The sequence below is a fragment of the Aspergillus luchuensis genome, chromosome 3 (genome assembly GCF_016861625.1).
Source record: "Aspergillus luchuensis IFO 4308 DNA, chromosome 3, nearly complete sequence".
Taxonomy (NCBI): domain Eukaryota; kingdom Fungi; phylum Ascomycota; class Eurotiomycetes; order Eurotiales; family Aspergillaceae; genus Aspergillus; species Aspergillus luchuensis.
This window is the reverse complement of record NC_054851.1, coordinates 1,382,663-1,409,075: the sequence shown is the minus strand read 5'-3', so window position 1 is coordinate 1,409,075 and position 26,413 is coordinate 1,382,663. Positions and strand designations below refer to the sequence as shown.

The 26,413-nt window shown below is 49.2% G+C and overlaps 9 protein-coding genes and 3 non-coding genes across 12 annotated transcripts; 4 read left to right on the top strand and 8 right to left on the bottom strand.

The window, feature by feature from the left end:
* Positions 1-38: 38 nt before the first annotated feature.
* AKAW2_30486A (uncharacterized protein) lies at positions 39-1,523 on the top strand (the record flags this gene model as incomplete). The annotated part of the gene is made up of 1 exon (XM_041687006.1): positions 39-1,523. The coding sequence occupies one exon, from the start codon at positions 39-41 to the stop codon at positions 1,521-1,523; it is 1,485 nt and encodes a 494-aa protein (XP_041540933.1).
* Positions 1,524-2,061: 538 nt separating this feature from the next.
* On the bottom strand, positions 2,062-3,595 carry AKAW2_30485S (hydantoinase/dihydropyrimidinase family protein; the record flags this gene model as incomplete). The annotated part of the gene is made up of 2 exons (XM_041687005.1): positions 2,062-3,357; positions 3,419-3,595. The coding sequence occupies 2 exons, from the start codon at positions 3,593-3,595 to the stop codon at positions 2,062-2,064; spliced, it is 1,473 nt and encodes a 490-aa protein (XP_041540932.1).
* A 1,952-nt stretch (positions 3,596-5,547) lies between these two features.
* AKAW2_30484S (uncharacterized protein) lies at positions 5,548-6,948 on the bottom strand (the record flags this gene model as incomplete). The annotated part of the gene is made up of 1 exon (XM_041687004.1): positions 5,548-6,948. One exon carries the CDS (start codon positions 6,946-6,948, stop codon positions 5,548-5,550), a length of 1,401 nt encoding a protein of 466 aa, XP_041540931.1.
* Positions 6,949-7,101: 153 nt separating this feature from the next.
* AKAW2_30483S (uncharacterized protein) lies at positions 7,102-7,599 on the bottom strand (the record flags this gene model as incomplete). Its single annotated transcript, XM_041687003.1, has 1 exon — positions 7,102-7,599. One exon carries the CDS (start codon positions 7,597-7,599, stop codon positions 7,102-7,104), a length of 498 nt encoding a protein of 165 aa, XP_041540930.1.
* Positions 7,600-8,141: 542 nt separating this feature from the next.
* On the bottom strand, positions 8,142-9,077 carry AKAW2_30482S (dual specificity protein phosphatase family protein; the record flags this gene model as incomplete). The annotated part of the gene is made up of 1 exon (XM_041687001.1): positions 8,142-9,077. One exon carries the CDS (start codon positions 9,075-9,077, stop codon positions 8,142-8,144), a length of 936 nt encoding a protein of 311 aa, XP_041540929.1.
* A 1,345-nt stretch (positions 9,078-10,422) lies between these two features.
* Positions 10,423-10,503, top strand: AKAW2_t30004A. Its single transcript has one exon. It is a non-coding gene; the product is annotated as a tRNA-Ser (tRNA).
* A 404-nt stretch (positions 10,504-10,907) lies between these two features.
* AKAW2_t30003A lies at positions 10,908-10,988 on the top strand. Its single transcript has one exon. It is a non-coding gene; the product is annotated as a tRNA-Ser (tRNA).
* A 2,242-nt stretch (positions 10,989-13,230) lies between these two features.
* AKAW2_t30002S lies at positions 13,231-13,311 on the bottom strand. Its single transcript has one exon. It is a non-coding gene; the product is annotated as a tRNA-Ser (tRNA).
* Positions 13,312-15,374: 2,063 nt separating this feature from the next.
* AKAW2_30481S (putative C2H2 transcription factor) lies at positions 15,375-16,264 on the bottom strand (the record flags this gene model as incomplete). Its single annotated transcript, XM_041687000.1, has 2 exons — positions 15,375-15,900; positions 16,002-16,264. 2 exons carry the CDS (start codon positions 16,262-16,264, stop codon positions 15,375-15,377), a joined length of 789 nt encoding a protein of 262 aa, XP_041540928.1.
* Positions 16,265-19,759: 3,495 nt separating this feature from the next.
* On the bottom strand, positions 19,760-23,037 carry AKAW2_30480S (putative regulator of nonsense transcripts; the record flags this gene model as incomplete). Its single annotated transcript, XM_041686999.1, has 2 exons — positions 19,760-22,778; positions 22,838-23,037. 2 exons carry the CDS (start codon positions 23,035-23,037, stop codon positions 19,760-19,762), a joined length of 3,219 nt encoding a protein of 1,072 aa, XP_041540927.1.
* Positions 23,038-23,682: 645 nt separating this feature from the next.
* IMP4 (snoRNA-binding rRNA-processing protein IMP4) lies at positions 23,683-24,656 on the top strand (the record flags this gene model as incomplete). Its single annotated transcript, XM_041686998.1, has 2 exons — positions 23,683-23,688; positions 23,769-24,656. The coding sequence occupies 2 exons, from the start codon at positions 23,683-23,685 to the stop codon at positions 24,654-24,656; spliced, it is 894 nt and encodes a 297-aa protein (XP_041540926.1).
* A 369-nt stretch (positions 24,657-25,025) lies between these two features.
* AKAW2_30478S (BRCT domain protein) lies at positions 25,026-26,353 on the bottom strand (the record flags this gene model as incomplete). The annotated part of the gene is made up of 4 exons (XM_041686997.1): positions 25,026-25,457; positions 25,559-25,662; positions 25,724-25,789; positions 26,179-26,353. The coding sequence occupies 4 exons, from the start codon at positions 26,351-26,353 to the stop codon at positions 25,026-25,028; spliced, it is 777 nt and encodes a 258-aa protein (XP_041540925.1).
* Between the last annotated feature and the right edge of the window lie 60 nt (positions 26,354-26,413).

The window sequence follows — 26,413 nt, the reverse complement described above, 5'->3', positions numbered from 1 at the left end:
CAATAACTCTCTTGCAAGGTATACCTCGCTCAGGCATCATGGATCGATTGCCCCCCGAGCTGCATATACGAATCGGCCGATATCTCTTGATTGATGATTTATACCGGCTGGTTCTCTTATCGAAATACTACTATTCCACTTTCACCCCGGAGCTCTACCGCGAGATTCAAGTTTCAGGAAGATACCGGCTGTTGAACACCGATTTCCGCCTAGACAAGATTGGCCCTCCTGCCCGATGCCTCCCTTATGCCATCGATGAAAACCCAGGTCTTGCTGGTTTCGTCCGGTCGCTGGAGTTGGTCCCTTTCGTATATCCGGGTTCTCCAAAAATAAAGCTGTCTAGAGCTCTTCAGGAAACAGGACGGGGAGACTTGCTCTCTCGTCCGCTGACCAGACAGATGATCCAGCGTTGGCAAAAGGAACTTGAATCTGACCAAAGACTCGACTCCTGTCAGCCCCTGAGGAATCCCTGGTTCGCTCTGCTATTGCTTCGGCTAAAGAATCTAAAACGTCTTTCTGTTTTCTTGCCATGCAATGAGCACGGATATGGCCAAAACGGTCCCGCTCCCACGCCTCGTTTTGACGAAGTCATCTCATCGGCAGCATGCCCTGAATCAGGGATCCTCACCCGCTTGACACATCTTACATTCAAAGAATCTCAACCAACTAATTCTTATAAACCGCTAGGTATACCCCTGGCCCGCCTGATTCCATTTCTCGAAATCCCTTCCTTGAGACATATTCGTGTTACGCGGATTACCGAGCAAAACGAACAAGCTCTCCCTCGCAACTTCAACAGCAGAGTAACCCATATTGACGTCGAACAATGCGATAAAACCGTCACCCAATTACCGCAGCTGCTCATGGGGTGTTCAGAGCTCGAATCCTTCACCTGGACGCTTGAGGAGTCAACACCCCACCGATTTGGGTACCCGCACAGCCCTGGCTTTCACTGGGAACCCAACCGCGCATATGATTCTCTTTATAAACTCCGCTCAACGCTGCGGCACCTTAGTATAACATCTCACATATGCGATGGCATCAGCTACCTTCATCACGAAGTGGAGTATCCCCAGCCAGCATACTTCGGGTCCTTGTGTGACTTTCCCGTCCTAGAAACCCTACAAATGCGGATGGTCAATCTAATGCCATTTCAACCCGGCACCCAGCTCCCAGTTTTCCCTCTGTGGAAGACTCTTCCAAGTTCGCTGAAGTTCCTATCTATAGACAATTGTCTTAAGCAGACTTCTAATACGCTGTGCGATGAGCTGGAGGACTTGGCAGTACATTGCCCGACACATTTCTCTCAGCTAGAAGAGGTGCACATTGCGTATTCCCAATATGAGAAGATAAATGGGCAGCAATGTCCAGCCTGTCAAGGCTGGTCGTACAGCAATGTCAAGGCAAACCCAGCACTCGTTGCGCGGCTTCTGGCATTGGTATACAAATTTGGAAAGCACAGGGTAAGTTTCAGCCCCTTCGGTAAATTCAAGGACGGAAAATATATCGGTGGTGGTAAATAAGTACAATGTTAGAGTTTTTGAACAGGGCTTGTGATTATGGTCAGTGTCTAATCTTCAATATCACTTTGCTGTTTTTCAGGCTTACGTTTACTACACTTATATTATGGATCAACTGTACTAAGCAGATGTGCATCAGTCTCTATGCTAAATACTGATCACTTTGATTTGAACTAGTCCAAGTTGAAGAAACAGAAGGCGACATAGATAGCGATGTGGTTTATCAAAGCAAGGCCCTCGAACATAGAACCTGATGTAACATTGAATGCATGTATTCGACTTAGCTTTATACAACAGTGTTCTGTACGGAAAGAAAGTTAGATGCATGGCTTTGCAATACATATTGATGCAGTGGCGAGTCCAGGCTCCTCCACTCTTTTCATATATCTCAATAACGATAAGTAACATGCTATGCTCACCAGCAGAATCTTGATAGGGATACGGTGGTTTCGTGAAACGCTTTTCTCTGTCATGGTGTGTGTGTGTGTGTGTGTGATCTTCACACTATCCCCATGCCCTCAAACTCCAAGAGGGATATAAACTAGAACTTTGTAAAATCCAACTCGGACTGTTCACGACAAAACGCACTGCGGCCTCTCTTCAAAAACTTCCCGTAGCCCTTCTGACCTACAATACCCCCGTTATCCCGATCCCAGACGACCTCCCCACGCAGCAGGGTGTATTGCGGCCACTGGGTTACCATGTGCCCTTCATACGGTGTATAGTCCACATTATGATGTAAAGCGGAATTCGTGATAGGGAATGGTTCCAGAGCAGATGGATACCAGATCGTGAGATCCGCATCGGATATACCCGGGATAATGGAGCCTTTCTGCGGATAAAGTCCGTACATTTTGGCTGGGTTGGTGCTCGCGACCTCAACGAACTTCTGAGGCGTGAGACGGTTGGAGTTCCAGACTAAAGGAAGACGTGTTTCAACTCCCGGGCAGCCGTTGGGGACATTTCGGAAGCGGCCTAGGGGTTCGTCGCCATTGATGGCTATCTTTTTCCCATTGACATCGTCGTCGTAAACATATGGGCTATGATCAGAGGAAAGAATTGTGAATGTTCCATTTTGCAGCCCTGTCCAGATGCTTTCCAGGTCGTTCTCACCCTCGCGGGGTGGGGGTGAGCATATGCATTTGGCGCCCTCGAAGCCGAGCTTGTCGAGGTCTTTCCTGGTCAGAAACAAATACTGTGGACATGTTTCGGCAAAAATAGGCCATCCGTTGGTCTGCGCGCCGCGAATTGCGTTTGCGGCTAGCGGCGAGGAAACGTGGACGATCAAGATTGGTGTGTGGATGAATTGGCTCAGGGATATGGCTCGACTGGTAGCTTCACACTCCATGATTTGGGGCCGCGAAGTGGCATGATATTTCGGTTCTAGTAACTGGCGATTTTCTAGTTGCTCAGTCATCCAGGTGAGCATGTCGCCGTTTTCAGCATGGATAAGTACGGTTACTCCATCTTTGCGGCCCTGCATCAAGACATCCATGACCTGGCCGTCACGTAGCTGCATAGATTCGTAGGTCATGAAGATTTTGGCTGAGGACACGCCGCGCTCGCGAAGAATGGAAAACTCGTTGAGAACCTCTCTGCTTGAGTTGGATATCATAAGATGAAGAGAATAATCACAGTATGCAGCATTTTCGGCTTTCTTTTGCGCTGTTTCCAGCGCCTTGACTAAGGATGGATCAGACTTATCCTGAGGAGCAAACGCGATGATGCTTGTTGTACCACCAGCAATAGCAGAGCGGCTTCCGGTCGTGAAAGTATCTGACGCTTGACCCTGGCCTGGCGGTTCGGCCAGGTGGACATGCGCATCAATGCCGCCTGGCTAATGGTGACCTGTCAGTGATTGAGACCATCGCTGTACTTTTTGTATGAATGAAACTTACCATAACATATGCACCCTCGGCGTCAATAACTCGAGAAGCACGAGCTATAGCCAAGGACCGCGCAGGAGCAAGTATAGCTATCTTTCCATCTTTAATGCCAATATCATACCGACCAACATCAGCGGCCGTAACAACGGTGCCATCTAGCACAACACAGTCAAATGAAGTGGTGAGCATGCTAGGTGCCAGTGCAGCTGTTTCACCTTAACAACCCTTTAGGGAGTGGACTAAGGTAGTGATATCGTGGAGAAGCAGAAGAATTCCCTTATGTAGGGTGCAGTGATTTATCGGTCTAGGCGAGACACCATCAACGAGACCAGGGAAACAAGGGCCAGATCTTCAACGTAAACCACACCACTCGACCTCGATGGATCTATCTATCTCCAGACTGATCAATAAGGGATGTGCCTAATTCCACTATCAACCCCGGTTTCTCGGGGCTTTAAAATACCTTTATAGGCATCCCAGAAGTATCCTAAACCCTGAAAGTTTATCGCCAGATCAAGACCCGAATTAAATCATGGGTGCTAGTGGCTGTCACATCCTAGGTCGGGGGCCTCCAGTGTACGTAGACAACCACTGTTGTCGGATAAACAAGTCATCCAGCCGAGCAAAACAGGTTTAACGCCAGTTGCAGATAGTATCCCCATAGTTTAGACCGTCGTCATGTGGCGTCGTGGTGATTAAGGTTACCGCTTCGAGTACCATCAACCTTCTTGTGGATACAAATACCTTCGTACACACTCTTACATAGCTCTGATCACCTAGTCATCTGGACCTTGCAGATCGGTACTATGTACTTTCAGCAAGCCTGCCGGAAAGCGAACCCACAGAAAAGGGCACAGCCAGCTTATCGACGCCACTATGACACGGCCGAGAAGGAGCCTCTTGTGTTGCAAGGGCTCTGATGGATACACGATTCCAGGGGCGATTGTGCCATTTTTGGTAGCCTCTGGCCTCTCCTGGCAGGCTAATTTCATGGTGCAATACCCCTTCCGCCAACCTCAAATGGTTATCCTCTTTTCGGTCTCGATAGCACTGGGTACTAGATGACTTCTTTGGCTGGCTAAGTTTTAGGCAGTGCTAGGCTCAGTTGAAGGCCTGCTGTCAGCTCGGCGCTTCGCAGTAGCTGTTTTTGAAGACCACATTCCTCGCTTGATGCCGATGACCCGTTCAATTTGCTCGTAAGAGTGGGCCTTGGATGCTGGCTTAATGGCTTCGAATCGAGTAATGGTTCCACCTCAGCTCCTGCCTTTCGCGTATTAGATCCTTTGCCACTATAAACTTATTTGGTACTATGCTTTTCGAGTTGGGGAGAGTTGGTCCTGTGCTGGGTATGTCCGTATTATAAACCTAGTAAGCTGAGGACTTGATCAACAGCCCTCTTCAATGGAGAATTAATGGCATTACCCAATGAGCAAGATTTGCCCCCAAGACGCACTTACCTGGATTGCTTCGAGAGGCTGGTGACATGAATCATGAATTGTGAATCCGATGGGATATAGGTTGCATACCTATATTGATGAGATGGGGATCGTACAGATGAAGAAGTGAAGAGATGAAGAATGAGAAAGGAAAGATCCCGTGACACGTAGATAATATCACGCGACGTGTTCTGGCGTGGCCCTGCACACCCCAATTTCACGATTAGATGCTGTTCCAAGCTCTCCTTGGCCTCGCGTGCTTCTGGTGGCTTCTAGTTCTTGATCTTGGACCTAGATCACAGGTAATCTTGCTCTTGAAGCACTCGCAGCCTTTGGCATGAATTCAAGAAGGCCTAAGCCCGCTGAGAGCGGCTACAAACCTAAGAAAATCAGCAAATACAGAAACATCGCACAGAGAAATTCTAAAGGTCTAGGTTGTATAATGCATCTCAGTTCCGTCTTTGGGGCCAGATATTCACTTTGGTCGATACTACTCTTTGCTGCGTGCAAATTACATCTGATGGTAAAGGAACATTTACGAAAATGTGGGCAAGGTAAACGGTAAGGAGTCTTCAACAGCAACAGTCTAATCTTCGCAAATTCTGGAATACCTGGTCAGTCTAATTCGGGTACCATTGCTCTTGGGACGGGCACTCTCGATCTTTTTCCCTGGTTTGCGTCCTTACTAGAGTCCCTTGTGAGTGACTATACAGGTAGAAGTACCACCTCATCATAGTCGTTGTCATGGCTATCCTGGCTGCTGTCATCTCCGTCGCTCAGTTTTTTAGACGAATGCACTTTGTTCTCTTTAGAGACTAATGATTCGACTGGACGTTTCGGGGGGGTTCCCAGCCTCGAGTCCTCAGTTAGCACTTCGTGACCAGAATTCTGTGCAGCTGATTCTCTGAGGACCTTCTTTGCTTCCAGTGGGGACTGCGGTGCACTGGTTACATGCGGTGATTGTTTGTTCTCATCTGCGGGAAGACAGTCAGGGCTTATGGTTGATACTGCTGTATTTGGGGTGGCTTTGGGGGTCCAGATTACGAGGCTTGGAGTTTTTCCTGATTCAGATAAGGTAGCATACGTGCTGCCACTGCTTGATCTGAGTGGAATCTCTTTGCGTACTTCTGTTGCTGAACTTCCGTGTCGTGGGTCAGGCCCCGATGAAAAGGCGGTTTGGCCTGCACGTCTGTCAGTCATACTTCCATAAGGAAGTCTGGTCGGAGGAACGAAGGCTGCATTCTGGGACCTCCTTGCGTCGTGTTTGTTGCCGTGGGTATTATAAAATGTTCCAAGGATTGGTCGTGGCCCATTAAAGGACAGACTCGTCAGAGGCATCTCCCAAGGTCTCGATACCAGCTTGGGAATTCTCCATCTCGTATCGCAAACATGAGCAGCTTTCTCCGCGCCAACGCTCAGGCGACAGGGCTCACTCCCTCGAGGGTCATAATACACTACCTTGTGTCGGGGTTGAGAATCTCCGTTACATTGCCTGGGCTTGTTGAAACGGAATTTGTGTAGGTACTTGTTCCTTTCAGAGTTCGGGCAGTATTTGGCCATTTCATACGCCTGTATCGTGCAATTGTCATCCGGGTCAGGCACATTAGCATTTTCATCCCCTTGTGCTGAGAGACCTGTTGCATCAAATTCTGCACAATCCACAAGGCGCTGATGGGTCCTCTGGTCATCATCGAGACACGGCTCAATGTCATCGTCTTCAAGTGCTTGCCAAGCAGACGTACCATTACCCCATTCTCCTGCATATTTGCGGTCGAGTCCACGCATGCGCAGAAACAGTTTGGCATCTAGCAAGTCACTTGCCTGGCACATTGAAATGTCCGAGTCGATCTGATTCTGTAATTGTCCGGAAACCTGACGGGAAATCTTGCTGAAGATACCTTGGTGTGGAACGCGATTATGTCCACTTTTAGTATTGTCGACTCGCAGGAGTGCCTTCAGTTGCCTTTCTCTCATATCTTCCAACTGTATATCTTCCTGCTTAGCTTGCCGATTCCATTGGCGAATATTCTGCTGGGTTTCCTCACGCTCCTCTGCCGTCAGCCCCAGTAAATGGCATGTGGTTGGCCAGTCAAATTCTTGGAGCATATTGTCAATGATCTCAACTTGAATTTGTGGGGAAAGGTCGCCCCATTTACAGGGACGAACGGAGGCTGTCGCTGAAGGAGCCTGTGCAAGGACAAGAAGTTTGTTAGACACTGGTTGTTAAAAAATGGGTGAAGGATAGGATTTAGGTCATGCTCAACGTACCTCTATATCCTCCTCGTCAGGGGCATCATTCATGGCTACATCCATGTCGCTGTCCATTAGATATCTCTCGATCGATGGCTCCCGACCAACATTAGCAAGAATGGTCATATTTCTCCTGTAGACCGGGTCAAAGTCCCCGTTGTCTAAGATACAATTTTGACCTGATGCTGGAGGTCTGATCTGTACGCCTGTATCTACCCCACGCACACGCTTGTTCTCGGTACATTCGTCATCTTTCTCCTGCCCTCTGGGGCGCTTGGAGAGATCTGCCTCCTGTCCTTTCCAATGTCCTCTTTCTTTATCGCGTAGGCTGGGGGGAGACGGATGATCTAGCGTAGGAAAAGCTGCCGGAGGTAGATTGGGATCAAAGGGAGTGCTATGAATGCAGTCTTGGCTTTGTGGCACACGTAAAGATCTCTGTGTACATGGGCTGTAGAACTGATCTTGGTTGAAGCGCTCTGGTGGGCGAATGCTCTTGCGAAGTTGCATGGTGCTCTTGGGTGGATAAGGAGTACACGTTGCTAGAGATATGTAAAGTCACTGTGAAATAAAGATGAGAAGTTAATCGTCATCAATCCCGTATATCAGTCCATGGTGTGGGGAGGTGAAGGTGAAGGCAGAAGTAGTGGCATAGACAAGGCAGTGAATGCTATTTCATAGTTGATGGGCTGAAGGCGAGCCTTATTTCAGCTTCAGAGCAGATGCTTCGACTGTGTGGTGATGAATTTCCCAGGGAGAATTCCAGAGAAAAATACATATAAAAATGAGGAATATGTATTGATGGGCCTTGCAGGTTTGTATGTGCCATTGGGCTTTGGGGTCATATGTTGACTTTACGAGGCGACAAACGCACGGCGCCTTCCATCTCGGTACGGTATCTGATTACAAGCACATCATGCATGAAATGCACGAGGAAGGAGGCAAAATGGAAGACGGTTATTTCCCGCTTTACTCTAACATATCTCTTGTCGCTACCAAGCACAATCTATCAATTTCCTGTGACAAATACTCTCGGAGAATAGCATTAGAGATCAGTCGGTAGAACGATCTTGGAACGGTGCCAGCGGTTTTCTCTCCAGATCCCAAAACTCGATCTCATCAATATCCATGTCGTCGGTATCTCGGCTGTTGATTCGCTTCTTCAAGGAAGCTGATGTATCCAGGATGCTGGCTCGGCGCACTCTTTCGACATCCCGTTTGGCCACGATGATAGCTTCGAATGCCAACAGTAACTGCGACGCCGGCCCGTCCACGATTACACTCAATCGCTGCGACTGGACTAGATCCAAGGCCTTCATTGGACTGATATTGAGCATCACCATCAGATAGGCCATCACCACCAAAGCCGACGATTGGTTGCCTGTTTCACAGAATACAAGAACCTTCTTTTCGATGCTCCGGCTCAAGCCGAGGGGAACCGAGGACGCGATGTGTTCATTGATGCCGTAAATTACATCAGGAATATTGCTAATGAGTTCTTGATTATCTTGATAATCAACAGAGGCTGTCATAATATTAAGCGCGGCGGCTGCCTTGGCTCCAGAAAGAAGACCCGCCTTGGCCAATTGACTATGTCGGATGCCTAGGAGCAGGGTGATTCCCTCTTGATTAAGCCAATCTCTATCCGCGAGGCAGCTCCAGGGCCCCAGGTATAGGAATGGAAGTATTTGATGAACCTGTCTGCGCTTCTCGTATCTCCAGTCCACACTTTGAGAGAGGGTATCTTTAAAGAGATTTATGTCGACCTTGTCGAAGAACCCAGATGGAACAAACTCCCCCTCAGGGAATTGATGCACGGCAGGGTTATCAGTGTCACGGAGGTTTGAGTTCCCCACCCCGAGCGGCGACCACGTGTATACTGAAGGCTGCTGGCTTGATTTCCTCGAGCTATACTCTTGAGTTGCAGTGTAGTGGGCGTTGGCGCTATGGGACATGGGAAGCTCCGCCGGATGGTATGGTTGAGCCATTGTTTCGCGGGGGCTTACGTGCACAGCACAGCCCAATTTCAGTAATTGAAAACCAATTTCTTCTTGGGGTTTTCCAGGGAAACAAAAGTCTGAAGTTGTGGAGTGAGTCGGGGAGAGGGAGGAGACCCTCCCTTATAAAGCGGGACTGGGTCAAGTTCAAGTGAATTGGGTCTAGTCATTAGGGGAGGGGGGAGAGAGTCTATTCCAACCATTGTGGGCCATCTTGTCATGTGTTTGTCTTGTTTCTCTTTCACTCTTATTCATTGTCAGATGGGTTTCTTTCTTATCCCTTTGTAGGCTGCCGAGGACAGTGCATTTTCTTTGCTCACAATCTTCGTATTATCGGATAATACCAGCTTGCCAGAAGGGGCATAGTTCTCGGACAGGTTCATCCTTGGTTCACTCCGCCGTGGTTTATTCCCGACTCGTCCGGCGTCTGTTCTATGCCAGAGATAGCGACGCTTTAGGCGGCTCTCAACTCGTTCAGTACTGTAACTACATGGATGTCTCCGACTAGACGATTGCTGGGCTCTTCTGTGTGATTTAATGTACCTCACACTCTGTTCCTTTGCTGCCTTATGTTTCCCGTATCATCCATAAGAGGCCTGGGTGTTGGGAGCGGGGTGATAACCAGTGGGTCGATAGTAATCTTTTGCACTTTGCGATTGAGGATCCTGTTAGGTCCCCGGTGATGAGGAGGGTGCTGTGCAAACGACTGGTATACCCGTTTTTTGCTTCACGGTCGGCGCTTTCTAGCCGACTACTTGCCCCAAAGAACATTGAAGATGCTGGGTTTGATCTTAGTGATATGACAGACTGGTCTGGGAGTGATCTACAGTGGCTGGATTTCAACTAGAGCGCTCTAGTACCACCATGAGGTTGTCGCTTGATGGGTCTCCTGGGGTTGTTCCTGATTCAAGATTCATGTGTGCGACAATACCACGGGCTCGGGCTCCGTCGTTTGAATCCAATCGTGTGTGGTACTGGTGCCGCTAATATATTTATTGTCGTGTCATTCGGCGGCAGCCATTTGCGGGACATTCCATTGGAGGATGTTGTCCATATATATAATCTGACCGTGCAGAAGAAACTCTCTCGAAACGTTCGCGAACATGTCTTGATGTAGTAGTAGCACATCTTCATCCAACCTGGAAATGGGGCCACTGAAGTTGCCACCTAGTGGTATTCACTACTTGGTCCAAAGCTTTTGATGATCAAAAACATCGTGGTCTAGTACAACCTCCACTGTGTACACCCGCACCATCGAACACGAAATTTGGGAAGGCTACCCCAAGCGTTTGATTCCTCACATAATGCCAGAAACTCCAGCAAATCAGCATCACAAGTCAGTGTGGCCGAGTGGTTAAGGCGATAGACTAGAAATCTATTGGGTTCGCCCGCACAGGTTCGAGTCCTGTCGCTGACGATCTTTTTGTTTTCTTTTTTTTTGGGGGGATACCTTTTCCCTTACCCAGCCACTTCCTGTAGGGGTGAATCCAGCGGGTAACTGACACCACAGGAGTCAGACTGCACAGCCAGGACTGCCACTTCGGCATACTGACAGAGTTCTTTTACATATAGACGCCTCGATACCTGCCGGAGGATTGCCTTATTTATTCTTGACTCCCACTGTCAGTTAATGCGGCCTCAGAAAAATATACACTAGACTCGGTGAATGGCCCCAACCCTGCTTCTGAGGACGCTCATATTTTGCTGGTAGTGCTAGGAACTATAGCATGCAAGTCCAAGACGTGCGACCTGGAGGCATATGGGCACATATAGCTTGTCCACAAGTATGTACCATAATAACAGCCTCCAAAACAAGCAACAGTCAGTGTGGCCGAGTGGTTAAGGCGATAGACTAGAAATCTATTGGGTTCGCCCGCACAGGTTCGAGTCCTGTCGCTGACGTTTCTTTTTTGTTCCTTTTCTTTTTGTTCCTATCATGTATGTCTCGATCCAGATTTGTATGTGCCGCCACAACAAGACCGAGCCATTGTTTTGCCATCGCATAAGAATGCCCCATGACCCGTTCTCCTAGCTAGTAGAGCCCCAAGTCGTTCACACCTGGGGAGACCGTACTGATTGAATGAAGCATGCCAGATTAAACAGTTACTCCGTGCTGAATCGTTTCATCGCCAGGCCTGACTCGTATGCAGAACCAAAGAGTCCTAATGGGGGAGTTTCTTCTGAGTTCTCTTGATATTCCGGGGCAGACAAGGTAATGCCGAAGAATTCGACTCGAACATAGTGTACATTCCTTGCGTGTGACATAGGGTCATTGCACACAAAACTCTGCCTGATTGTCAGGGAGTGGATCGAAGTCCCAAAGGATGAATGCAGTCTTCAATGCCCAGAGCCAACAGACCATGGGTTCCTAGTAAATACTGCATGGACAACACTATCGTGCCTCTCCACTGCGAATACGGCACGGATGCCGACCATCGTAGGCCTAAATATGATTTCAAATTCCCTCAGATATCTGCCCTTGTCAAGCCAGGGTAATGTATTCTTTTTTGCCAGCCCTATAGATGATGCAATTCCTATGAATCAGTTCAATAGCCTGCAATAGAGCAATAGGTGAAGAAAGGTAACCTACCTAATATGTATAAACCGGTACAGTCGAATTCGCAGCGAACTAATAGATCTCAGAGAAACGGGTGATCCATAGGTTTTGCTTGTCGCACTCGCCATCAAGTCAACAATATGTCAACCCCTCGAGGTGCAAGGTAACAGTGCCACCCAGTACCAGAAGCAGATACATACGTCAGGAACGCACGGAAAGCTGCTTCCGGTAGTTGGCCGTGGGCAACATTCGCACCTTCCCGACCAGGGAGGGATGCCAGCAGATCTTCCACATCTTGCGCTCGTTCTTCCTCCTATATCATTGGCTAGCTTCTGGAATAAAGACATTAAGCATTTTGAAGCTACTACCCAGAGCTTTCTATATCTTGTTTTTCACCTATAGAACAGGCATCAAGCCGCAGTCCGAAACGACCGTGCCATACCAGCCTCCACTAGCACGGCCAGGAGTCACACATAACATGCAAACACATCGTCACAGGCAACACAAGACGCGTATAGACATCATGATGAGGTGAATGCAAAGTTTCTAACGCGTTTCTTCGACACGTCCCCATTGGACAGAAGCAAGAAGTGGATTTTCGCGATTGTTCCAACATCTCGGCCAGTTGAGAGTCCTCATTGGTCTGCCAGATCATATCGGATTGATCTCACAGTTACTTCGATTACCGTGGGCCTGACGTCTAGCTCATCGTTAGTCACCAGCCGGGCTCCCGTAATGTTGACCTCACAGCTCAGCGACCTACGAGGTCGCCATAGCCGAACTTCCGACCCTCGACCAAGCTTCCATCTATTTCGTGCTGAGCTGTGAGTTATAACGACTTGTAGTATACTGGTCAATCTGTTCTAACTTTGAGCTTTAGAAGATAAGTCCTGCGCTTGACCTCGTGAGCATGCCTATATCGCGAATACAAGAACATGGAAGCCAAAGCTTCACAAAATCATACACTGGATACTATGTGTCTTGCAGCTGGTCATGTATGCAGGTAACTATGTAGGGTCAGCATGCATGAACGGTGTATTCAATCCAGAGGCCATTGAAGTATCTCGTGCAAGCTTGATACGATTCGAAGTTGGCTCTTGCAAGGCGACACATACAGTTAGACTTCTCAGGGACGTTGCCATTATTGTTGATAGATTCGACATCGGAGAACCTGTGCTAGCGCTCTCATTTCTCCTACGGCCAGCACACTGCCTTGATCATAGCTGATTACCACGAAAATGAACCTTACACATTACAATATATTATCTTATATGTCGCAGCCAGAATTGATTAATGTACTGCTTACCATGGCGTATCGTGCCGCTGGCAAGGAGGTCTGTCTCCAAACAAAGAGTCAGTGACTGAGGTTTATGAGAGCCAGGGTTTCTTTCCTCCCACCAAGACTGGACGACAATGCAGCTATATCTCTTCTGTAGTAGAGGCCTGGCGTATCAAAACAGTCAATCCAGTGATCACCGTAGTACACACATTGATAAATGCGCAGAGCAAAAGGAAGGGCAAAAAGATGATGTGGTGGAGAATACTGAACGGTTCGATTCCCCCACCGAATTCGAAGAAAGCAAAAAACGTCAGCGACAGGACTCGAACCTGTGCGGGCGAACCCAATAGATTTCTAGTCTATCGCCTTAACCACTCGGCCACACTGACTAATTGATGTAATGTGGCTCAGTTTTAGAGTATAGGAAGCAGCAATAAATAACCCAACACATGGCTCAGCTGACTTACTGTGGATGCTGCCTGCACCACCAGGCATTCAACCCTTCGAATATTAACCTCCTTCTCAGCATCGTTATCACATGCCATCGATGCATCCTAATACACTACATCCTCCTTACCACGCCCTTCTCAGCTCCACCACTAAGCGTTACCCAATTTAGTCCCAACAGATACCGCCTCAGGATCCCTACGCGCTACCACGGCGCCTACCCATAACAGTACATATCCGCCGAACATGGCGCAACATTCATAAGCCATCAATTCTCCTACCCCTCTCCACAACACAGTCTGCCTCATTCTACGGCTGTGGATCCTCAAAAGAAGCTAGATGTACACTTGTCACCCAAGCACCAACACCACAACACATCTCATCCTCCATCGACCCAACGGAGTATATCCAGGGCATGCATACGGCCAATCACCAATAAGCAATCTATACCCTCACCACAACCGAAAGTAGATTCCTACCAGCATCAGGTTCAAACATACTACTCTCGTCTACAAGGCTAACATAACAACCGACCAACCAACAACAACCCAGCAAATCAACAGGCACATGAAATCCGAACTACCTCTCCTGAGTCATATCAGATAAGCACCCACCCAACTACCCAGTAAATAAGCTAGTCTAGTACGTAGTAGATATCTACGGAGAGTGAGTGAGTGCTTACTACCGAGACGCCAGAAGCATGAGTCACGGAAAGAGTCACGCGCAGTAATCTAGACCGGGTAGTGTCTGTGTCCTTCCTGGAAAGGGAGCCACGTTGGGCTGGCTGGACCTTATGTACTATGTAAGGGGGGAAGAGGAAGTGAGTGAGTGGGTGACGACGACAACTGACTACCAAGTGAGACTCATTATGGGGCTTGCTTGTTACCCGGACTACTGCTGTACATGGCTAGTTGGCTGGTCACTAGGTAGGTGGTGAGAAGGAAGGAAGGATGATACGTGAGGTATGTGTCATACTATAGTATGATACATGGTGAGTAATTGAGTGCTTACTAGCCTTGTTGTGGTGATTTGCTTGGTAATCATGGAGTCGGGAGTGGGATGGATGGATGGAAGGATGAAAGATACTAGTGAGGGAGTGGTGAGTGAGGCTGGTAGCCTTGGATGCAAGGCCAACAGATGCCTGCCTGCCTGCCTGCCTTCCTGCCTAGTCTAAACAGAGGAGATCATGAACGATGCAGAGCCCGAGGACTACTAAGTACTAGACTAGTATGTGACCAGGGATGTACGTGCCAGTCATTATTACAATTTTCGATACGGAAGGAGCACCTTGGCGGCATCCAGCTTGTCACGAAGACAAATAGGTGATTAGATAGGTAGTTAGATGACAGACATCTTTTATGATTTCACCCCACTGACGTGGTGGAGGGACTACGCATCCCCAGGATCGACAGCTACGTTTGCATCGGAGAAATTTTGAAGGCACAAGTGAAGAGAGACACGATTATGGAGGTCAAGAGGCAACAACAAAAGAAACGGGGTGAAAAACGCCTGGGTATATTTCAGGGAATAATAAGTAATGAGGAAATAGAGAGAGATAAAAAAAATACAGGGAAAGAGATGAAAGGGGGGTTAGGAACCATAAGGATAAATCAAAATAAAAGAAAAAAAACACCACCTGGTCTGTATCAACGACCTCGAGCAAACGCCATCATCTTCAGAGCTGCCTGATCTTTATCCATGCGTTCCGAGATGTAGACCGACCCATATGAACCACCCGTAGATGTTGTAGACAGATCCGCGAAAACAACCAAGGCCCCGTAATTTGCATAGTTTGAACGCCCTTAGAATGCAAATTTCATACAACAAACCATGAAAATGAAGTGAAATGACTCTGAACCAAAAAAAAAAGTGAGAAGCGGGGAGGAAGGGAAAGCGAAAGGGAAAGAGCCAAAGTAGCACGAAACAAGGAAACGCAACAAATGATAAGAAAGAGAACGAGCGATCAAATCAATACCACGTTGAAATCTTGATCCAGCGCATCCAGCTAGCCCTGCGACGTCGCGGTCTGAGGAATAGCCTGCTGTAGTCCAGCCACGATGCGTTCCAACTCCTCCAGTCGGCGATCCTTCTCTTGGACCTCACGACGCAGCCTCTTCAGTTCATTGCGAAGATCCACCCCGTTCTCTTCCTCCTCGGGAAGCTCGAGAGTGGCCGGATCATCTCCGAGAGATTCGCGTTTCCTCTTCAAGGCTGCGGATGCCGTCGCAAGAGACGTGGTGCCATCCAGATCGGGAGACGGGGCGATGGGCAGCTCGGACGCATGTCCGTTCTCAGTGTGCATGTGGCGGCGGCGAAGGTGCTCCTTCAGGTTTTCTTGACGCGTAAATCCGTTCCCTGTGCTGCGATTGCAGTCGGCGTACGGACACATCAAGGGTTTCTTGGCATTGATGTTCTTCTTATGCACCTCGCGCTGATGCCTCAGCAGACCGCCAGAGTATGTAAAACCTTGAATCTTGTCGCAGCCGGGTTCCATGCACTTGTACGGGCGGTCGTGTTTGTCCATGTGTTTGCTGTGAAGTGGCAAACGGTTAGCTTTTCCTTGAATCGGGGATTTTGTAGCTTTGTCTTTTTTTCTTAATCATCATAACCATCATGAGGGGAAAAAACTTACTTCCATTCGCACGGACGGCGAAATGTTGGGGGCGAGTGCTGGCACTCGGGATGGTCGCAGTAGATTTGACCGGCAGTGTTCTTGGGCGGATCCCGCGCTCTTCTCACCGACAGTCGTGGGCGCGTCCCTTCCATGAAGTTCGGAGACAGCTGGTCGTTCATCTTGGGAGCTGGAGAAAGCGAGTCTGGGACAGTGACGAGAACAGAGGTAGGTCCACCGGGACCTTCACTTCGTGGACTAGGATAATCAGAGCCGTCACCCATAGCGTAGCTACAACCCCGCCGTCAATTGCGAAGGGGGTTGGCCCTGGTGGCGTTCGGAAAACGAGGCGGAGAATAGAAGATAGGTAGACGGTGGTAAAAATGAAGTAATGTCAAGTGCAGCGGTTGAAATGATGGGAGGAAGAGGGAGTTGATATTAGCTTGGTTGTCGAGCTCAATGCGCGTCGGGTGGCACTGGGCGATGGATGGTTGTTTGCTCAGTTCGGAAGGACGGATTGCCAATTTTTTCAGGACGGAAAACAAGGCATCTAGCGACACGCGCACGTGACAACAGTTGTTGGCCAGTTGGGTAATGTCTTGGCGGATCCGCCACTCGATTGAAAAGGGAAGGTCGAAGTTGGGTGTTGGGGAAGGAGCAATGTACCTATCTTGTTTTAATAATAAAGAGGGAGAAAGACAAGAGAAATAGTTGAATCTTTGGTTAGTACTTATACGGCATTCATAATACCAGTTACTTGGTGCATAGTAGAATCCAACAGCAACACCCGTCTAATTTTTATTTTTTCTAAAAACCCAGATTAAGACGCTGGTAAGGATACTCAAGTATCATGCCTGCACACGTGGTGTGATCGGAGACAACTACGCCGGATTTGTGTTTTGTATGTATCAGTCAAGCCTTGATGGGCGCCGAATCACGATGGATTGACTGCGGCATGGATGGCAAAAACTTAGTAAAGGGTCTTTAGGCTGCGACTAGTGAGTCATGCTAGGCAGGCAACCAAGATAACTTACAGTAACTTCCTTCCTGTGCTATTACTAGGATCTACCAAGGGTCGGCTCTCTCTCGTTCTTTCCCTAATTTCTTTGCTCAGCTTCGACAAGGCCATCCGCCACAATTCCCACCCCAGTCGGGTTGCATGCCTCATTGCTGCCTGCCAATCAGGGCCCTCCAGCACGTGGTCTGCCTTTTTCACCCCCCAGCCACATTGCCGGTTTCGGTCAATTCTCTGTGGCGTTTCCGGAGTCATGGGATCTGCCTTACAAACCAACTCGGACATGCCGGTTGTTGCTGTTATTATTTTTATTTTTACCTATTCTTCGAGTTTCTATTGTATTTCCATACATCACAAAGTAGAGCATAGTATACTCTATTACTCCTGCGTGGCAGATGGGAGAAGAAGAGAGGTGTGAGGTATCTACGTAGTAAGGTGATAGGTACCTTAGGTACCCAGCAACCAGCATAACTCCGGCAGCGGTTCTTGCCCAATCCTATGCTCGGCGTTCCGTCAGGCAAAGAACCCGCTTAAGCGCTCTGAGCCCAAGGCAAATGGAATCCTCGGAAAACAAAAACCCCCAACACGAGGCAATAATGAGAGAAAAAGAATTAGAAAAAAGCTGAGACGCTTGACTTGCCTTCCACGCCAAGGTCCAAAAAGCAAAACTGGAAAAAAAGGAAAGACAAGAGAATAGTTCTACTGCTTACTTACTGACAGGGTTGTTTGTAACAATGTATGCCAACCCTGATCCACTCGGACGGGATCTTCCCACGTCTGACAGGCAAGAGATTCATACATACCAACCAGTAGTAATGCTTAAGCTGCATACAGTTATGATCGAATAGATAGATCTTTCTCTCATCCTCACTCTTGATCCCTGTTTGTAACAAATCGCCCTTCCCGTGTCAACGTCAAGATATCTGCCGCCCATCCCTTGCATAGGACGACAATTCACGCCCAAAAACTATGCCTGGACAGGGCGAATCGCTCCCTGCCTCGTTTAGATTGCCAGCAAACGAAAATTACTAACCTAATTAGCCGGCGTGCATTTCCCTCAAGCGCAGACTGTTTGACGTGATTGTTAATTCTAAATTAATCGTTAGTTGGTGTTGGTTATTGTTGATGTTGTTGTTGCCTGCAAAGCACGGCCACAATCGCAAACCACAGAAAAAAGTAACTTAAGCATCTACGTCAACATCTTGATGGGGGGTGATTGTCAGGAAACCAAATCCTTCGATATCAGATCGTCGTAGGCATCTTCATTCTTCAAAAATAGCATCATCAGAGACGTCTGAGTGGGGGAAGGGTTACTGATTCCCCTTTAGTGAGAGGACGGATCTTCCCCAGCCAGTGGCGCAGCGCCCGCCACGATGTATGCAAGACCATCCTTGTCACTCCGAGAGAGATCTGCATGGACCAGTAGTTAAAGCATCCTTCAGTGATCTTGTTATCCCCCTCTCTTATCCTCATTCCTTCTTCTCCACACACGAGACGGCCGGTGTCTCCGTGGATGATGGGATGCCCGTGTGGCTTAGAGGTCTTCCTCCAGTGGAATGAGTAGTGCCTAAATGCATCGCCTGCAGGTAGCTGGCTCTAATTCGCGTGTGCTGCTCCTGACAGGACCACTAGATGAAGAATTAATGCAGGTTACTCTCGGTTATTCATGACAAGATCGTGGCGGAGTCTTCTATCGAACGTGCGGATCATTCTGCGAAGGTGGACCGGCGGACGGATCCGCCGTCATCAATCTACAAATAACTACCGGACAGCTGCTAAGATTGCGAGATATGCGGATGCCTACTCATCTGCAGACGATCGTTATCTTTGCTCGCATACTGAGACGTATCATGGTGAAGCTACGAGGCGGTGTGGTGAATGAACGACAGTAGTTGGATTGAGATGAGGGACTAAACGGCTCATTCGAGTCGACAATCGGCATTGCCATGACTCTCGAAATCCGAGACATACGCGTAAAGAGACACAATGGGCAGGCAGTGTTCGGGAAAATATCCTCCTGGTCCCAGTTGCCGAGATTCAGAGAGAATTACTGCTTAGCCGTAGCAGTGCCACAAACACGCGAGAACGATGAAAACAGGAATTGGGCAAGAAGAACAAAACAGAAAATAGGCAGTCATAGGATTTTAAAATAGTATCGGGTAAACCAGGATTGGCAACAAATAGAAATGTGTAGCATCATCGGTGATGAGCCACCCTCTTCCAGCTCTCCGCGAGAATGCTAGGACTCACCAGCTTCCTCGAATCGAGTCGAACCCGAGTGCAGCCGTAAGCCAGAAAGATTGCCTTGACATACCACTGACTCTTTTCCCTATGGAAATAGTCGATGGCGACAAACCATATCGATAATGGGCCATGTACACGGAATAGTCGCTGCCGTTGCATGCCATGTCGCAGAGCGTTCTATGTTGTCATCTGACGGGAGAGTCACTTGTCTAGTTGACACGTAACCGTACGTAGCTCCTGTAGACTGGCATCTTTCCATATGGATAAAAGCAATGCGAAAGAATCCGAGGAATGCCTCATTTCCCACCAGATGATTGAGGGGTGGCTCTCGCCAACGCTTCCCTGAATCTTACAGATGTCTCACGCCTAACGGTGACATGGATGACGTCGAGCAGAATCCCAGGAATCAATTCAGTTGGAGTAACCTGATGATTCGATGGACGATTGCCCCCCGAGCTTCGGGAAAGGCTGCAAGCTACTGGGCCCGCTCTAAACCGAAAAGGGTACGAGTGCTCCCCAATCAATCATAGTTGCCCCCAACCTGACTGGCAAATGCCGTCGAAACACTGCGCGTATCATCGTCGTCATGAATGTGGCCTGGCACACCACGAGTGACACGAATGCTAGCAGAGCTCCCGCCGAAAATGCTGCCGTTATCGGGAACGCCGGGCTTGTAAGGCTCCCGGCCACCGGATTCCACGTAGCGCTTCAGCCGATCAGACTGACTGAGACTGGGCTGCTTGCCCATATCGTTGATGCTCAAGCCAGCAAGGCTGACACCGCCTTGGTCGACGCTCTTCCCATCAATGATGCTTCCAGTAACATCAGACTCGGTGGCCGCCACAGATTCTCCGGCAATGCTAGGTGCTCCCTTCATTCGGTTACCATTGGCCCGACGGGCTCCAGGAAGCGCGGGCCACGAGTCGGCGAAGTTTTGGAACATGGGAGGATACCCAGAAGGAATGCCAACCCCACCGAGGGCAGAGGAGTGGACGGAAGAGACATCATCGGGGATGTAACCAACCACCGAGCCGGTGTCATGGAAGTCATTGCGGTGACCGTTTCTTCCATTCATCAACCCGCTCGTAACGTTAGAGGCATGGTTGTACGCCATCTGGAAGCGTTGAGGACCCCGGTATGCCTGCTTGGGTCGGCTGAACTGGATCAAAGACTCTTGCAGGTTAGACAAGGGTCCCTCAACCAGACAGTGCCTTTCCTTGAAATGCTGCAGGAGACAGTTCCACAGAGGATGCTTCGACAAGACCTTAGGGTTTCCAAGAATGGCCAAGCCATACTTGGCACGAGTGAGAGCGACGTTGAGACGGCGAGGGTCACTCAGGAAACCAATGCCCTGGTGGTCGTTGGAACGAACACAAGAGAGGATAATGAAGTCCTTCTCACGACCCTGGAAGGCATCGACTGAGGCCACTTCAATCTCCTTGTAGTGTTCCTTCTTGAAGGTGCCATTAGCTTGCATGGAGCTAACAATGTAGCTGCGCTGACCCTCATAAGGAGTGATGATACCAATATCCTGGGGCTGGACTCCAGCCTTGAAGAAGCGGGTGACAATTTTTTCCACGTTCGTCGCTTCAGTGCGGTTAAGGTAAGAGGTTCCTGAGGCCGAAATCTCCTCATTACCCAGATTCGACCAGAACATCATAGGGTTATCGGCAATGGGCCAGGGGAAGTCGACATCACGGCGGAGACGCTCAAACGAAGAGATACCATTCTGTAGAGAACCTTCATAAAACATGTTCGATGGGAACTCCGACAGGCATGGGTGCATACGGTACTGAACGTTCAGACGGATAGGGGAGCAGCCAAGAATGACGAGACGTTCAAAGAGTGACTGGTTCAGACCTGCCTTAGCTGCCTTCTTGTTCATGATAACAGGTCCCAGCTGTTGGTGATCACCGACAAGGACGACTTGCTTGCATCCAAGGACCAAGGGAATCATACACTCTGGCTCAGCCGACTGCGTCGATTCGTCAATCAAGACGGTACGGAACTTGAGCTTCGCCAGACGAGGATCACCAGCACCAACGCAAGTACAGCAGATAACGTCAGCGTTATTCAGGATCTCGCGCTCCGCTGAGCGAGTTAGTTGTTTCAGTCGCTTCTCATCTTGACTGGACAATTCTCCAAGCTCGGCCTTGAGCTGATTGAGCTTGATGAGTTCGATGTTGGTATCGTTGATGCGGACTTGCTCATGCAAGGACAAGAAGCCAACCGGCGATTCAACATCCTCTCGTGATTTAGCTGTCACACGTACAGTCTTCAGACCTGTTCGGTGGATACGCTCGCAAAGTTGGTCGACCGCAACGTTCGAGGGGGCGCACACCAATACCTGACCACCGTTGATCTTCGCAAGGTGGTAGATGATCGTAGCAGAGGTGACAGTCTTTCCCGTTCCCGGAGGTCCCTGAATCAAACTCAAAGGTCTCTGCAGCACGCTCTTCACAGCGTTGATCTGACTACCGTTTAGTTCAGGAAGTCCCGGAACGCTGAACTTCTTCGGCATTTGGGTCTTCATCGGCGCGGCGGCGACTTCGTGTCCGAGAAGGCGATGGAAGATGTAACCGGAGACACTCATCTCATCCACGGCAAAAGTCTTCATGGCCAGCTGCATACGATCGAAGGATGTAGACTTCCAGACGTAGTCGGCCGTGAAATTGTGTGTGCACTCTGTAGGCACAGACTTATGATCACCCTTTGCTCGCAACTCGATCGTCACCTCATCAGACTGGTTGTTGGGAATCTTGATGACATATCCAACACCTTCCCACTTGGGCCGCAGTTCACCGGTATACTTGAGGCGCATCTCATCTCCCACAGCCAACTTAACATCGCCAAGTTCAAGCTTGGGCAGAATGAAGCTAGCCAGATGCTTGTTGTTAAGACCAAGGTCCCAGCGTACGATCAATCCATCCTGCGACTGAGATTCCTTCAATTTGCGGTCGTAGTCGGCCTCAATCTTGACCAGAGGCCCAAAGATGTTCTGATACTGGAAGGCATCATCATAACGCAGAAGCACGGGTGCTGGCTCATCGTCCACAGCCGTGGCCTTCTCTAAATCCGAGAAAGTCGCTTGGGAATTTTCCTTCCACATCTCTTCCAACTTAGCAATCAACTGCGGACTAAGGTGGCGAGCGCGGAGCTGCTCCTGGTCGGAAGGGGCAGCAACCAACCATGGCAAGAACGAACGGTCTTCAATCAATGGTTGCCAGCGCGAAGTGTCCCAGTTCATATCTTTGGAAGATGGCATAGCGGCGCATGGTTGACGGCATAGCAACACGACAACCGTGTCAGACTTGGCTGGGATGAATCCAAGCAGGAAAACGTTCTTGGTTCCGCAATTGTAGCATTCCAATATCGTATCTCCAAGCGACGAGGCCGGATGCAACTGAACTTCCTTGTGGCGTGCTCGAACGAGGTGATTGACAATGTGGGAGGATGAAGTGTTACCACGGGCGCTGCAAAACCACTTGCTGCAGGCCAGGCACTTGACTACGCTGCTCGGGTTATGAATTCCGCAATACCTGTAGAGGAGCTCCAAGTCAGTGAAGATGTAACAGAGCAAACGCTACGATATACTCACGCGCAAGCATGTGGCGGGAGTTCCTTCTCCTCCTCAAAGTGACCCTGATGATGCTTGTTGTCGGCTGCCTGAGCACTAGTTGTGCTCTCTACATCGTCGTCTCCTGAAGCCTCATCGTCATCGTCATGTCTCCGCGGGCGGAACTGGGAAGCTGCGTCGTCCATCTCCGGCGGAAGCCTGTCATCGCCAAGTGCCGCCATAATGATGTAGGAGAAAGAAAAAAAACCGATGCTTAAACCCCAATATCGCTACCCAGGTCAAGGCAGAAAGAGTGAAATCAGCGGAAGCGAAAGCGAAAGACGCCCAGGACACCGAAGATTAGGCGGTCATACACGAGTTTGAAATGTCACGCGAGGCGATTTGAAAGATGTAAAGAGCGTGGAGGACGAAACAGCCGTGACTGTCCGAGGACAGAGGCAGGGGATGTTGTGTTTTCTTTATCGGAGGTCACCAGTGTGCCACAGCAGAGGGGCAACTGTATATGAGATTAGAACTGGAATCCAGTCAGATTCACTTTTGTCCGTGGGAATTTATAGAGCCAACTGATGAAAAAGATGCCTTACATTCAAGTCACAGAGCCCTGCCGCCACTAAAGAGCTTGACGCAAGTGAATTGGGGCGTGTCCTGGAAGGCAGGGAATGATGGACAATCCACAGGACCGGATGGTGGATGATTTGCGATCGGCTCAGGCCAAGGCATTCGGAGTCGTTGCCGCCAAATCCCACACAACTCCGGTGGCCAAGGCGGACCAGACCGGCAGTTGCCGCAAGAAAAAAAGTTGCCCGCCTTTTGCGTTCCAGACCCCATTCTGATCTACTCAATCATTCTTCATATATATACACACGATGTTGGTATGTCGCTGCATGGGATTTTAGAAAATAGCCATTCCCCGTGGTTCCAGACCTCTTATCGCTAACTACTGATTCTTCAGCGTCGTCAAGCCCGTGAGCGTCGCGATTATCTGTACCGGAGAGCTCTCACTCTCCGCGATGCCTCCATTGCTGAAAAGCGAGCCCAGCTGAAGGCATCGCTGGCCTCCGGAAAACCCCTCGACCCCTCCATCGCTGAAGACAAATCGCTGCGCGAAGATTTCAAGTACGATGAATCCATCACCCCGGATAACCAGAACAAGGATGGCGACGTCGATCTCGATGATGAATATGCCCTCACCTCCGGCATCGCCGACCCCCGTCCTATCGTGACAACCTCTCGCTCCCCTTCTGTCCGTCTGGGCACTTTCGCTAAGGAGATCCGTCTGCTTCTTCCAACCTCCATTCGCTTGAACCGTGGTAACCTCGTTCTTCCGGACTTGGTTTCAAGCGCAACTGCCGCTGCGCTGACCGACATGATTCTCGTGCACGAACACCGTGGTACGCCCACTGCGATGACAATCTCCCACCTTCCCCATGGACCGACCGCTAGCTTCTCCCTGCATAACGTTGTTCTCCGTGCGGATATCCCTAATGCCGCTCGCGGAACTGTGTCGGAGAGCTACCCTCACCTCATCTTCGAAGGTTTCAAGACCAAGCTGGGTCTTCGTGTGGTTCAGATTCTGAAGCATCTGTTCCCCCCGCGTGAGACCGGCAAGGTTGGAAACCGTGTCGTCAGCTTCGTGAACAAGGAAGACAACATTGAGGTCCGTCATCACGTGTTCGTCAAGACCGGATATCGGGATGTTGAGCTGGCGGAAGTTGGTCCTCGTATGACCATGCGACTGTTCGAGATCCGCGGTGGAACCTTGGAGAAAGGTTCTAGTGGTGATGTTGAATGGGCTCTTACCCAGTACACCAGGACGAGCAAGAAGAAGGATTATCTGTGAGCCAGTTTTAGTCTTGAGGACACCTGTGGCTTTCAGTTGGCTGTGTATAATCATTTACGAAGGCAAAAAGAAAAGTCTGATTCGGCGCATGAGGTGTTCAGGAAGGAGCTCAAAGGGGCGGCTTTTACATTTGGCATATCTGATCGCTATTGTATACCCATCTGAAAGAAATTTTTTCATTACTTCTCTCCTTTCTACCTAGAAATCATGTAGCCATTAAAGTATGACCGCAGTGGTAACAGAGGTAACAGATTGAAAATCTAGTATACGGCCGAATTAATTGAAGGCCCTGCCTCAGCATCAATTAGGGCTAGCCGACCGGATATATTTGTCTCGGGGACAGCTCAGAATCTTAAATGTCCGGACCAGTCAAATCGTATAGATTATCGGCTCGTCACTGCCCGGCCTCTCACCATTCCCATCCTGTGCCGACTCGTGCTCAATGCCCTGCAATGATGCATCTAGATAATCTTGCTTAACAGTCACCATGCCATCGCCGTCGGGTGCATCAACTCCCCGAAGGAAATTTGACAACAGCCCAGCCTGATCCTCGTAGTAGAACCAATTCTGGTGAGGAGGCAGTATCTTGCCATCAGTATCTCTCTTACCTTCTGGTAAGATATCATCCAGTCGCCCTTCCCACTCCTTACCTGTTTTGTCCTTGAAAGTCTCCTTGAACGCCGTCACCGCGAAGTCACGATCTGCTTTCAGCGGTGTCAGGAGTTGGCTCTGCTGCTTGCCAATACGGCTGTACTCGAGATGTGTAGCGTAGACATGAGGTTCTCTATTAGACTCGTATACCTAAATACAATTTCTCAATTAGCCCTTCTCCTGATACGTATACCTCATCTGCCTGGAGAGAAATAAACGATCGCGACTCCACAGCATTATGACTAACTCACCCTGACCACATATCTCTCCTTGCAGCTTTTGCCCTGCATCAACCGGACAAGCGTAGCATTGTACGTCACCCTCGCTTCTTCATCCGTATAGATGTGATACCTCGCTACATCACCAGCCTGAATCAGCCTGCGTAATACGCAGGAACAAGATAGATGATAGCATACAAACCGCAGTCCCGGCCTTTACGCCCTTTCTCTTCCTACCAAAAGGATCCTGATTCTTCAGATTACCTAGTAGCGTCGTGTTAGTCACCAAAACTTATATCATCTAGTCAAGTCCGTTCGACTTCACTTTGTCGGTTGGACTCCACTCCAACGGTCAATAACTTGCCCCAAGAGCAAAAGAGCAAACGTGCCTTTTTTCCTAGGCTCTTCTTCCTCCCTCTCCCTTATTTTCACTTTCTCGTTTCCCCTCTTCTTCTTCTCGCGTTCGAGTATATTCGCAAGAAGATACTCTGTCTCACGCTTCGGTCTTCGATTCTTAGATAAGAGAGAGTCTTCCAGCCAGTCAAAGGAGACTATTTTTATAGTTCGTAGTCGTTTAGCTTCTCGAACTATCATTCGGTTTCCCTGTCAGAACTGTATGCGTAACTTGAACCCCTTAGTTTCAAAGTACCTACCTGCTTCAACATTATCCTTGAACGCTTCTTTGGTGGTGATCATATGAGTGAGGTTTTTGCTGATGTCCTTGGAATATTGGCCTCCGTTGGCCCGTATCCACTGGGGTATTTTGTCCGAAAGTCCATCGAATTTGCCGAATGAGCTGGCATGTATGTTTTTAAAGGTCTTGCCCATTCTGAAGGGAACTTGGAGAGGTAGTATTCCGGTGGATTCCGATGGAACCTTTGAAGTAGA